At 38.7% G+C, this 14,514-nt stretch overlaps 1 protein-coding gene across 8 annotated transcripts in view; it reads right to left on the reverse strand.

Annotated features, from left to right (window-relative positions):
• Nucleotides 1–14,514, reverse strand: part of ITCH (itchy E3 ubiquitin protein ligase) — a 124,961-nt gene that overhangs the window by 50,257 nt on the left and 60,190 nt on the right. For all 8 annotated transcript variants that reach the window (XR_015555602.1, XM_087445370.1, XM_087445371.1 and 5 more), the window contains one exon: nucleotides 5,581–5,626. Coding sequence is in view for 7 of the 8 variants with exons in the window: in XM_087445370.1 (XP_087301496.1) it covers nucleotides 5,581–5,626 (46 nt within the window). In the remaining variant the exon portion in view is untranslated. The remainder of the gene's footprint in view (nucleotides 1–5,580; nucleotides 5,627–14,514) is intronic.

A 14,514-nucleotide genomic window follows, 5' to 3' on the forward strand; every position in this document is an offset into this window, starting at 1 on the left:
TCCATAGATTATCCCCTAGGGTCTCAAATTCCATGATTTCAAAGATTATCTCTAGGGCCGGGCCCGTGGCTTAGTGCGCGTGCTCTGCTACTGGCGGCCCGGGTTGGGACCCCAGGCGCGCACCGACGCACTGCTTCTCCGGCCATGCTGAGGCCGTGTCCCACATACAGCAACTAGAAGGATGTGCAACTGTGACATGCAGCTATCTGCTGGGGCTTTGGGGAAAGAAAAAAAGAAGGAGAAGGATTGGCAATAGATGTTAGTTCAGAGCCAGTCTTCCTCAGCAAAAAGAGGAGGATTAGCATGGATGTTAGCTCAGGGCTGATCTTTCTCACAAAAAAAAAACAAAAAAAAGATCATCTCTAAAACCACTCTCAAATCAGAATCTCTAATCTTTGTCTCATTCCCATCCTCTGGTACCAAATTATCACCTAAATGCAGGAGACCTAGAATAACTCTCCAATCCTAAGGCTACTCTTCCTCCTATGTTCTGGTTCTGTAAGGGACACTGCTATCCTCCCAGACAATCTGACTTTTCTTCTCTTCTGTGCCTCTTGACACTCAATACCCAAGTCCCATTAATTTCACTTCCATATTCTCTCTACTCTTCTTCCACCACTGCTCCAGTTCCAACCCTCATTATCTCTCAGTGGATTACTATAACAACTTCCCACATAGCTCTGCCCACCTTCACTCACCACCGTATAATCCAAACTACACACAGCTGTCAAACAAGATAGTTTCTCCTATGGAGTTTTGATCATACCAATGGCCTGTTCAAATATTTTTAGGGACATTCCTCTCCACAGAAAAAGATACTATAAGCCTATACTTGCAAACCAAAATCTCCATCTGGCCTTGACCACTGTAATACTAAAAATAACTAACTTTTATTGAGGGCTAAGCACACACTTACATGAAAAAAAAAATCCACTTTATTTTTTTTTTTTTTAAAGATTTTATTTATTCAGTTTTTTCCCCCCAAAGCCCCAGTAGATAGTTGTATGTCATAGGTTCACATCCTTCTAGTTGCTGTACGTGGGACTCGGCCTCACGTTGGACGGAGAAGTGGTGCCTCGGGGCGCTCCCGGGATCCGAACCCGGGCCGCCAGCATCAGAGCGCGTGCACTTAACCGCTAAGCCACGGAGCCGGCCCAAAAAATCCACTTTAGGCAGCAGTAAAGCATAATTATGAGCTCAGGCTCTGAAGGTAAGGCTGCCCCAGGTTCAACTGTGCCACTTACCCTATTAACTCAGCCAAATTTCTCTGTCTTTCTGAGCCTCAGTGTTCTCATCGCTTGTAAAAATGATACCTACCTACCTCAAAGAAACGTTTAAGAAGTAACTGAAATAACAGGAAACAGTCTCATCATATTGCCTGACATATAATAAGAGGCAATAAATATTAATTGATTCTACTCTCAAATTCACCTCCTGCCATTTCCCCCTTTCAATTACTCTATCTTCAGCCAAACACTGTGACTGAAGATTTCCAATAAAACACTCTGTATTCTTTCCCACCTCCATGACGATCTTTCTTCCTTTCCCCTAGAACTCCTTCCTCTTTGCAATTTCTCCAACACATGCATATCCAAATTATAACCATGCTTTGTGGTCTTAGGTCAAACGCTATTTCTCCATGAAGTTTTTACACATTTTATACACTGATTTACATTTTAAAAATAATGTTTTATCTTCTAATAATAAACAAAAATAAAAACAGTTCAAAAAGAAACAAGATTCAAACCAGCTCTGAAATAAAAGAGTATGAGATTAAGATGGAGTGACATTTCTGGCAAATTCTGCAAGCCTGGATTTTCAAGAAATAGCCTTTGTTACGTAACTGAACAACCCATAATAGCTTGCTGTAATCTAAGAAATACCTATCTCTCTAACCATAGTGGTTCTCAAAGTGTAGGGCCTGGTCTAGCAGCATCAGCATCACCTGGAAACTTGTGAGAAATTCAAATCTTGGGCCCCACCCTAGACCTAATGAATTGGGAATTGGACATGAGACTCAGCAATGCATGGCTGAAAAAGTCCTCCCAGTGATTCTAACATACTCTGAACTTTCAGAAACACGGCCATAGTACTAAAATAACACTGGTGGTTTATTTTTATTTTATTTTAATTAATTAATTAATTAAGATTTTATTTATTTATTTATTTTCCCCCCAAAGCGCCCCAGTAGATAGTTGTATGTCATAGCTGCACATCCTTCTAGTTGCTGTATGTGGGACGCCGCCTCAGCATGACCGGAGAAGTGGTGCATCGGTGCACGCCCGGGATCCGAACCCGGGCCGCCAGCAGCGGAGCGCACGCACTTAACCGCTAAGCCACGGGGCCGGCCCCTGGTGGTTTATTTTAGTTTCTTTAATAAGTGGGTGTCAAGTTAAAACCTGAAATGGATTTTGAAAAGCAATATGGAAACCTATACACTATACAGAATTGTCAATGTGAACTCACTACCACCATTATCTTTGAAAAGCAATTAGCTACTAATTATGTGCTACTATTAATTATCTTTGAAAAGCAACTAGCTACTAATTATGTGCTAACAAAGGCTTTGTTCCACAATCTTGCAAACCTCTGCTTATCTCACCATACATATATATCTGACCTATACATAAACTCAGATGTTTATGGACAGGAAAAACAACCTTGAGAATCAAGATGCTAATACAATAAGGTCATAAGAAATATACAAATCAAAGAGTAACAGTCAAAAAGTCACATCTAACAACAAAATCTTGAACATCAGGCACCAATCATCTTGGTACTTCATAAAAATGACCAAGACAACACTGAGAAACATAAAACATCCAGACATGCTATGGGGGAAAGGAGATGAGCAAGCTACATTTACAATAAACATGGCACTTGAATTAGGACAAAAAGGTAATACAACCTAAAGGTGTTTAGTAAACTTCTTAAATGGTAACTGGCGGGGAGCTGAAGCCCTTGTTCACTAGATATATGTTGACCTGCTTTTTAGTCTTATAGTTATGAAGTCTGCAAATAAAAGCAAAGGGGAAAAGCCAGTCATGGCCATGACTGTTGTGTAGTAACATTTAAACAGCATTTGACAGGGGCTGGCCTGGTGGCATAGCAGTTAAGTTCTCCCATTCCGCTTTGGTGGCCCGGGGTTCGCTGGTTCGAATTCAAGTCACCGCTCATCAAGCCACCCTGAGGCAGCATCCCACATAGAACAGCTACAATTCTACATCTATGATACGCAACTATGTACTGGGGCTTTGGGGAGGAAAAAAAAAAGAAAAAGAGGAAGATTGGCAACAGATGTTAGTGCAGGGCCAATCTTCCTAAAAATAAACAAATAAACAGCGTTTGACAGTTTGCAAAATGCATTTCAAACCTATCATCTCAGAGGTATGCTCTCTGGAATAAAAGCTAATGCAAATGAATTCACGCTTAACACAAAAGACATGCTCAAAGATTAGCCCGGCAGCCTCAGAAACTTAGAAGACACTGTTCCTCAGATTATTTATGACAAAGATTCATTTGGGAAGATGTAAACCATTGATTAAATAAATGGCATGAAGCTAGGGCTCTAGCAACGCCTTTGTAAGAAATTTATAGTTGTCTAGAGTGGTTTCATAAAAGTATTGTAAGAAAGAGATTTGCAAAAGAGAAAACAATAACAGAGTAGCATAACAGAATCTTTCAATGGGTGTATAAAATTCTATCACATTCTCACTTATTAATGCAAAAAACATGGGTTTATTATGCAAAAGAGGAGTTAACTGACCAAAGCAAACTGAAATATTAAAACCTTTTTATGGAGGAAATTTCAGGAATTAAAAAAACCTACTAAACATAAAACTAAAACAGAGGCACAAGAGGCATAAGTTGTCTTCGATTCTACAGAGATATTTATGGAATTTTAAAAACCTTTTCTATTGCTTTTTTTTTTTTGGTGAGGAAGACTGGCCCTGAGCTAACATCTGTTGCCAATCTTTCCCTTTTTGCTTGAGGAAGATTAGCCTTGAGCTAACATCTGTGCCAATCTTCCTCTCTATTTTGTATGTGGGACACTGCCACAGCAGGGCTTTAATGAGTGGTATGTAGGTCCACACCTGGGATCTGAACCCACGAACCCCAGGTCATGGAAGCAGAGTGTGTGAACTTAACCACTACGCCACCGGCTGGCCCCTCTATTGCTTTTTAATCACAGTGAGAAATAAAAGTAGATATTTTTCTCTGGGCAAGAAGTTACTACTCTTTAATATTCTACCTCTTGTGAGATTACTATAACAGATGACTATCAAAGGAGTGACTCTGTACAGGTAGATCTCTATTAGGTAAAATACAAGTTTTATATTTATTTTTTGTGAGGAAGGTTAGCCCTGAGCTAACATCTGTTGCCAATCATCCTCCTCTTTTTCTGAGGAAGACTGGCCCTGGGCTAACATCCGTGCCCATCTCCCTCTACTTTGTGTGGGATGCCACCACAGCACGGCTTGACAAGCAGCGCAGTGGTGCACGCCCGGGATCCGAACCTGCAAACCCTGGGCCGCCGAAGCGGAACACGTGCACTTAACTGCTATGCCACCGGGGCAGCCCCTTAATACAAGTTTTATAAACTTTGATTTTCCTAAAATCAAAGTTTGATGAGTTGTCTTTTTTTAACTTTTTATTATTAAATTTTCCATACATCACAAAAGTAGACAGACTAGTACAACAAACTCCTATGTACCTATCAACTCAGCTTCAACAACTATCAACATTTTATTCTACTTGCTCTACCTATCCTCCCCTGCAGCATCTGACACTAAAATACCCCATCTTTCTGGATATTTTCCCTTATGTTCTGTGACACAGCTTCTCTGGTTCTTCTTCTCTCCTGTGACTACTCCTTCTGTGGTTCATCTTCTTCCTACCCACTGCTCACTCAATTGGGGAAAAACAAAGAATCCAGTGGGATTTTTAAATTCTCTGTTTAAGACAAGTCACCTACTGCTTTAAGACTAGGGTCATCTCCTTTCCTAATTTTATCTCCTATTACCAGTTTCCAGGATAACCAATAAACACTTAAAGTTTGTTAAGTCAGTTAACACAACCCACGGCATTCAACACTTTTCAGGCCCTAGACCTGAAGACTGAGAGTGCTGAATTAAAGTGCTGAATCTAAGCTAAGAGCAAACAGCTGCTACAAATCTCTAACCCTTCTCTGAAGGCCCAGAAGATACTACAGCTAGTGGGGACCTTCACATATACTCAAAGCTTATATCCCAACTTTCCTAGAAAAGAAATCGAACAGCCCAGTGATGGCCCTAGGATTCTGAACTCGACCTTTGGAAAAGTGTCAATATATTCACTTTCTACAAGCTCAAGAAGTATTAGCAATTTGGGTATCCCTGGCCTACTGCAGAGAACTATAGTCAGATAAAGTGGGTCTTGAATCTTTCATAAATATTTCCTTTCTTACCCTGAGCCCTGAATTTTTTGACCCTCATATATTCTTATATCAATCTGAACTTGAAGTTTTGACTAAAATGAATCTTTATTCATTCACCCTCGTCTCTTTCTGCATTCTGTGGTAAGCAATAAGCGAACTCTTACCTTGTTTCATCCTTGGGTCTGGAGCCATCATCATTCTGTGAAGCACCTTTAACATTAATAAAATTTAGACAGAAAATGAGTTTCAAAAGTGGTTTTCACTTTTTTCCTAAACATGTTATATAACGAAAGCCTTTTATTAAATCTTCTAGTAAAGAACATACTAGAACTTAAATTCCAACATGACATTTAAAAGGAAAATGTGATAAAGGTCATATAATTGAAATAAGAAAAGTTTTACCAAAATTCTGTGCAAAGGCTTATCATCATGTGTAGGAGATGTTAATTAGTCAAGGTATAAATTCATGTGCTACTTGTGCCTTTTTTTTGAAATGTATGTTTGCTTGATTCTAACTCAAATCTATTATTTTAGCCATCTTTTGTATTCCAAATACCTCACAAAAAAAGTGCTGATCACTAGCAGGATGATGAATAAAACAGATTCTGAAAACAGAAAATCCAATAACAAAAATAAAGTAACAATAACATGTTTACTATGCAATGGCCCGGAAAACAGCTTCAAGAATAGGAAAGGCACAAATGGGTCTCCAAGTGGACAAAATGAATGCCACAACATTCACTCTTCAAATTTCATTCATAAGAAATATCCTTAGGGGCCGGCCCTGTGGCTTAGCGGTTAAGTGTGTGCTCTCTGATGCTGGCGGCCCGGGTTCGGATCCCGGGCGCACACCGGTGCACCGCTTCTCCGGCCACGCTGAGGCTGCATCCCACATACGGCAACTAGAAGGCTGTGCAACTATGACATACAACTATCTACTGGGGCTTTGCGGGGAAAATAAATAAATAAATCTTTAAAAAAAAAAAAAAAAAGAAATATCCTTAGGATTCAGTAAGGGCCTATGCACTAGCGTTAGAGGGAGGCTGCTAGAGGCAGGCACAGTGATTGCAGCAAAAACAGTAGACAGAGAAGGAAAAACTATAAAATGCAGAAACAAGAACTCAAATTTAATAGTCTAGGTCCATTTAAAGAACAATAGTTCCCGAATACAGTCATAGTTTCAAGCAGTGAAATCATCACTATATTACTCCAAAGCATAATTAATGGGTTAATTCATTAAAAAAATGCTGACAGCCAGCCCTGATGGCCTAGCGGTTCAAGTTCGGCATGTTCCACTTCGGCGGCCCAGGTTCGGTTCCGGGGTGTGGAACCACACCGTTCGTCTGTCAGTAGCCATGCTGTGGTGGCAGCTCACACAGAAGAACTAGAAGGACTTATAACTAGAATATACAACTATGTACTAGGGCTTTAGAGAGAGAGAGAGAAAAAAAAAGGAAGATTGGCAACTGATGCTAGCTCAGGATGAATCTTTCCTAGCAAACAAAAAAACAAGATGCTGAGTCACCACTATATCATACTCTGCAAGGTTGGCAAGTATTTCATCTTGTCTAGAAATATTACATTAAAAAAAATGGTACAGGTGAATAGATAAAATGTGGTATATCTATACAATGGAAGACTATTCAGTAATAAAAGGAACAAACTATTGAAACATGCTATGTCATGGATGAACTTGAAAAAAAATTATGCTAACTGAAAGAAGCCTGACACAAAAGACCACATATTATACGATTCCATTTATATGCAATGTCCAGAAAAGATAAATTTTGAGAGACAGAAAATAGGTTAGTAGTTGCCTGGGGCTGGAGGTAGGAAAAGGATTTTCTGTAAATGGGCAAGAGGAATCTTACTGGGGGGATGAAAATATTCTAAACCCAATTTACAGTAATGGTTGGATCACTCAGTTAAATTACTAAAAATCATTAAATCGCATACTTGAAGTAAGTCAATTTTATGAAATATAAAGTACACCTCAATAAAGCTATTAAAACGGTTTTAAAGAACATGGTAAAATGAAATACATTTTTAGTTAAATGGGCACATTTCAGTTTTACACGAATTATTTTTATATGGGATATATTCCCCTAAAATAGTGATAAATGAGACAAATGAAATTGATACTGGCCCTGGTATCAGTTCCCCTACATTAAACCCAGCATATATGGGGTTAAAAGCAAAAGCACCCATCCCCTTTCCCTGCTTACTACTCTTCAGCTTCCTCGCTACAGAATCCACCATCCACTACTGAGGCAGACAACCAAGGACACCCACCTGTGGATTCCCTTATCTCACCATCCCTCTCCCTGCAAGCAGCCTCACAAAGCCAAACGCAGGCTGATGGGAAAGTGCCAACCAGCAAGGCCACAGGCTTCCCCTCCCTACGAGCAGCTGCATTCCTCACAACCTTTAAACCCCTTGCCTCTCATCTTTCGGTGAGATGAGATGAATTTGAGGACTGACTCTCAGCTCCTGGCTGACGTCACCCGAAATAAACCCTTGCCTTGCGGTAAGCCTGGAGTTCCAGTTTTATTTGGCCCCTCTTATGTGGTAGGTAAAGAACCTATGTTTGTATCCAGTAACAAAATCAGAAAACAAAACGAAAATATACAGCGTAAGTTACTTAAATCAGTCAGTTATTATCCTACTCTTCTCAAAAATTAAGAGAACCATTTGGAATAATCCATTTAAATCTACCAATAACTGCTACTTCTAAAGTTTCTCATTTACTACAGTGAAGCATAGTATTTAATCATATGGACTCTGAGGCCAGACTTTCTGAGTCTGTATCCTAGCTTTATCAAGTACTAACTTTGTGACCTTAGAAAAGTACACTTTCCTGTGCCTTTTACTGCATGTATAAAATGGGGACAATAGTGATACCTACTTAACAGAACAGTTGTGAGAATTAAACATATAAACATTTAGAACAGAGCCCAGCACATATAAGCACTCCATAAATATTAGCTATTATTGTAGAATCCCAATAACATTCCTCACGGAAATAGAAAAAAGAATACTAAAATTTACATGGGGTAACAAAAGACCACGAATAGCTAAAGCAATCCTAAGAAAAAAGAACAAAGCAGGAGGCATCACAATCTCTGACTTCAAAACATACTACAAAGCAATAGTAATCAAAACAGCATGGTACTGGTACAAAAACAGACACACAGATCAATGGAACAGAATTGAAAGCCCAGAGATAAAACCACACATATATGGACAGCTAATTTTCGACAAAGGAGCTAAGAACATACAATGGAAAAAGGAAAGTCTCTTCAATAAATGGTGGTGGGAAAACCGGACAGCCACATGCAAAAGAATGAAAGTGGACCATCTGCTATTGCCATTCACAAAAATTAACTCAAAATGGATCAAAGACTTGAAGGTGAGATGTGAAACTATAAAACTCATAGAAGAAAATATAGGCAACACACTATTTGACATTGGTCATAAAGGAATCTTTTCGGATGACATGGCTACCCAGACTAGGGAAACTAAAGAAAAAATAAACAAGTGGGACTTTATCAGATTAAAGAGCTTCTATAAGACAAACGAAACCAGAATCAAGATGAACAGACAACCCATCAGCTGGGAGAGAATATTTGCAAAACATATATCTGACAAGAGGTTGATCTCCATAATATATAAAGACCTCACACAACTGAACAACAAAAAAACAAACAACCCGATCAAAAAATGGGCAGAGGAAATGAACAGACACTTCTCCAAAGAAGATATACAGATGGCCAATAGGCACATGAAAAGATGTTCAACATCATTAATCATCAGGGAAATGCAAATCAAAACAACACTAAGATATCACCTCACGCCTGTTAGAATGGCTATAATCACCAAGACAAAAAACAACACATGTTGGAGAGGATGTGGAGAAACAGGAACCCTCATACACAGCTGGTGGGAATGCAAACTGGTGCAGCCTCTATGGAAAACGGTATGGAGATTCCTCAAAGAATTAAAAATAGAGATGCCCTATGATCCAGCCATCCCACTACTGGGAATCTATCCAACGCACCTGAAATCAACAATCCAAAGAGGCTTAAGCACCCCTATGTTCACTGCAGCATTATTCACCACAGCCAAGAAGTGGAAGCAACCTAAGCGTCCCTCGACTGACGACTGGATCAAGAAAATATGGTATATATATACAATGGAATACTACTCAGCCGTAAAGAAAGACAAAATCGTCCCATTTGCAACAACATGGACGGGCCTGGAGGGTATTATGTTAAGTGAAGTAAGCCAGAAGGAGAAAGACAAACACCGTATGATCTCACTCATATGTGGAATATAAACCAACACATGGACAGAGAAAACTGTATTGTGGTTACCAGGGGCAATGGGGGTGGGAGGTGGGCACAAGGGGTGAAGGGAGTCATATATATGGTGATGGACAAACAAAAATGTACAACCCAAAGTTTCACAATGTTAAAAACTATTAAAATATCAATTAAAAAAATTTACATTTCATCAGGGAAGTTGGAACAAGGGCCATTTTTTTCAATCTTTTATTTCACTTCAATATAGAGTGAAGCCAAAATTATGAAATTTATAAATAACTGTTTATATCTAATCCTGTGCTTTCAACAAGAGAATAGTTAAAAAATAAAAACAAAAACAAAATATCCAACACGTATACAAGGAATATTCAAGAGAACAATGGCTATACTTAAAGTTTGCATTTTACAAATGTTTTGCTCTTTAAAAATATTCCCAATCCAAATTTCCTCAAGAAAAACTGATCAGATTTCTAAATGCACACATTTTACCCACAGGACATTTTGGAAGAAGATCTAAAAAAGATCTCTTCAATAGATAACTGGGTACTACTCAAAAGGGCCCTCTTACCGCAAAATAACTAGCTTAGATGAACCAATTTAACACATTGTTCCTATTTTCTGGGTGCCTAGCAATCTCAAAAGCAAAACAAACAACTGAACTGATACTAGAGCAGGAACAGCGTGCAGTAAGCAAATGTGAAAGGGTTAATTTGAGGGCTGTTACCAGCTCTGAGATGGATCAGAAAGAAAGGCTTGGGTTAGCACCAAGGTGAGGGGGCTGAACCAGAGACAGTCACATTAGGCTGGGAATCCTGGAAAGGAGCTAAAGTCTTCCCAGGTATGTGGCACAGCAGAAGCAAAAGAAATTTCTCTGGAGCAAATAATCCCCAATTTAGGTCCCTATGATTTCCACAGAGTAAGATCAATATAAACTGGCAATCAAAGAGCAGCAAACACATAACAAAACAATCCTCAGTGAAGAAGAGACGTAAAACATTTATGTTCCCAAAGATTTCTGATACTAGAATTTTCAAATGGAGAATGTAAAAAATACTAAAATTTTCAAATGGAGAATGTAAAAAAACTATGTTATCAAGAGAAAATTAACGAGCAAGAAATGAGAAACTATCAAACACAAGCATCAGCAATTCCACACCTAGGTATATACCCAAGAGAAATGAAAACACGTACACAAAGAAACTTGTACACAAATGTTTATAACAGCATTATTTATAACAGCTAAAAGGTGGAAATAAGCCAAATGTCCATCAGTGGATGAATGGATAAACAAATTGTGGTATATACATACAATGGAATATTATTCAGCCACAAGATGGAAGGAAGTACTGATACACACTTCAACTTAGATAAACCTTGAACACAATATGCTAAGTAAAAGAATCCAGACACAAAAGGTCACATACTGTATCATTCCTTTTTTATGATATATCCAGAATATGCAAATCCATAGAGACAGAAAGCAGACTAGTGGTTACCAGAGGAGGCGGGAACGAGGGAATGGGGAATGATTACTTAATGGGCAATAGTTTGTTTTTCTGGGGTGATGAAAAAGTTTTGAAATTAGAGAGGTGGTGGATACACATGATTGTGAATATACTAAATACCACTGAATTGTACACTTTATAAAGTTAATTATATGTTACGTAAATTTCACCTCAATTAAAAGAATCACAGAAAAGGGGCATATTTAAAGAAACAATAAATGTTGTAAAGATGAAAATGCACATATCGTTCGAGTCCAGCAATTCCACTCCCCAGTATAGCTCCTATATAGACCCTTCAATCTGTGTACCAGAAGACATATAAATACATAAATGCAAAAATGTTCAACGTGTCATTGTATGTTCATAATGGCAAAAAACTGGAAACAATCCAAATATCCTTTGACATAAGAATGGATAAACTAGGCCAGCCCGGTGGCTTAGTGTCTGAGTTCACGAGTTACGCTTCGGCAGCCCAGGGTTCACCAGTTCTGCTCCTGGGCAGAGACCTACTCACCGCTCATGCTGAGGCGGCGTCCCATATAGAAGAGCTATAACTCTACAACTATGATACACAACTATGTACTGGGGTTTTGGGGAGAAAAAAGAAAAAAGAGGAAGATTGGCATCAGACGTTATCACAGGGTCAATCTTCCTCACACACACACAAAAGAATAAACTGAGGTACATTCACCCAACAGATTAGTATACAGCAGTGAAAATAAATGAGTTACAGATACAATAACATGGATAAATCTTAAAGGGCAATATAGATATTTTCATAGACCTCCAGAAAAAGTACAATATGCTGTTTAGTGACACATGCATATGCAATAAAAAAAAATTTTTATTTTATTATTTTTTTTTGGTGAGGAAGATTGGCCCTGAGCTAACATCTGTGCCAATCTTCCTCTGTTTTATATGTGGGATGCCGCCATAGCATGGCTTGATGAACGGTACGTAGGTCCACGCCTGGGATCCGAACCCGCAAACCCCAGGCCACCGAAGGAGAGTGTGCAGACTTAACTACTATGCCACCGGGCCGGCCCCTAAAAATTTTCTTTTTTTTTTTTTTTTGTGAGGAAGATCAGCCCTGAGCTAACACCCATGCTAATCCTCCTGTTTTTTTTGCTGAGGAAGACCGGCTCTGAGCTAACATCCATCGCCAATCCTCCTCCTTTTTCTCCCCAAAGCCCCAGTAGATAGTTGTATGTCACAGGTGCACATCCTTCTAGTTGTTGTATGTGGGATGCGGCCTCAGCATGGCCGGGGAAGCAGTGCGTCAGTGCGTGCCCGGGATCCGAACCCAGGCAGCCAGTAGTGGAGCACGCGCACTTAACCGCTAAGCCACGGGGCTGGCCCCCTAAAAATTTTCTTAAAGAAAGAAAATGATAAATTCAAAATTCACAACAGTAATTATCTCCAGGGGAAAGATAAGCAATGATATAGGGAAGAATATACAGGTGGATGTAATGATATTGTTAATTTCTAATTCTTAAGGTGTGTGGTAGTTCATGGGTACTCATTTTACTATGCTGGTTTATATCTTACACATATTAAATATGAGAATATGTGTTATATATTTTTATATATGAGAATATAAATCAAAATGCTTTGTAAATTCTAAAAATGAATGAAGAACACAAAAAGTCTTAGTTGAAACCTACAATGACCATATTACAGCCTTAATACTTCAATTTTTAAAGCAGCACTGGTACAGTACGATAAAAACATAAAAGTATGGAATGGGAGTTTTAGTGGCTTTTTTTGGAAAATAAGTTAGTTAATATTCTGGGCATACATAAAAAATGTTCAAGTATAATTCAAATTTTTAAAAATACCATTACAGCAAAGTTTCTCTCTATGAAATAATTAGCTGGTACCCAGACCGAGTTGAGATCTAGTAATTTCAAATAATATTTGGTAAACCAAAAAAATTAGGCTAATTTCTTAGAATTTATTATACTTATAAGAAAAATGATAGATATATTCACACAGGAAAATGGCTATTTACCATAAAATTAGAAAGAACCACAAAAACTAGAGTCTAATACAAGAAAGAATGAGATAAAATCAAAATGGAATGGAACACACAAAATAAGAACCAGAGGTCATATATGTGAAAAACTATCCCCAAATTAATTTTAAATACATCTCCCGAGTATACGTGGTAAAGAACAAAGATCTTTATCAGAATATGTTCCTATTTTATAACCGTGAATTTAAAAGTAAAATAGATTTTTATTTCTCTTTAGGAAAACTAATGTCTTTGATAATAATACTTTTCGGTGTTTCTTCTTGGATGCCATATTTGGGAGGACAGGTGTTAAAACTAACAATCCACTACCACCACCCAACCAACAAGTAAAAATAGATGAATGGAAGTTTTTGTAGATAGGAACAACTGCCTACGCTCAATTTGTTGAGTTAATTTATATCTGAGGGCTACAACAATAAGTCTACCTAACTAGCAAATTCAATAAAGGCTTCTTCCCAGAGATTCATAAAAGTAGATTGTTTGTACTTAAATAGAGGAAAACACCAGGGCAAATTATGTAGTTACTTTCTAAACCAGAGAAATAAGAGTACCAAAAAAGAAACGTTACAACTGAGTCTCCCAGTGGGATATTAAACTTGTTCCCTGAGCGAGGGCAGGGATGAGGAGGTGGGGTGGGGATATAAAGCTCTCCAATTTTTTTTTTTTTTTTTGTGAGGAAGATCAGCCCCGAGCCAACATCTGATGCCAATCCTCCCCTTTTTTTCCTGAGGAAGACTGGCCCTGAGCCAACATCCATGCCCATCCCCCTCCACCCTATATGGGACGCCGCCACAGCACGGCTTGACAAGCAGTGCATCAGTGTGCGCCCAGGATCTGAACCCGGGCCGCCAGCAGCAGAACGCACACACCCAACCGCCTGCGCCACCAGGCCGGCCCCAAAGCTCTCCGATTTTTAAATAAAGCTTGAAGAAGAGTGGGAAGAACAAACAAACATGCCGAGTGAATTTTGTTTCTCTTGAAAAAGGTTTACTTATATAACTGCCATTTTTAGAAAATCCATCCACCAGAAAGAATGAACCAAAAATTTATAAGTACCAAAAGGGATAATGCTATCTCATCAGGAAAATCTGATCTTCACAGTATATCTAAATATATAGCAAGCTATTATGTGGTGACTTAATATCAAAATTCAGACAGTGATTTCTTTTTGTAAACATTTAAAAGTCAACTGAACCCCGTGGCTTAGTGGTTAAGTGCACGCACTCCGCTACTGGC

The sequence above is a fragment of the Ceratotherium simum genome, chromosome 21 (assembly GCF_057802395.1).
Source record: "Ceratotherium simum simum isolate JZ-2026a chromosome 21, ASM5780239v1, whole genome shotgun sequence".
Taxonomy (NCBI): domain Eukaryota; kingdom Metazoa; phylum Chordata; class Mammalia; order Perissodactyla; family Rhinocerotidae; genus Ceratotherium; species Ceratotherium simum.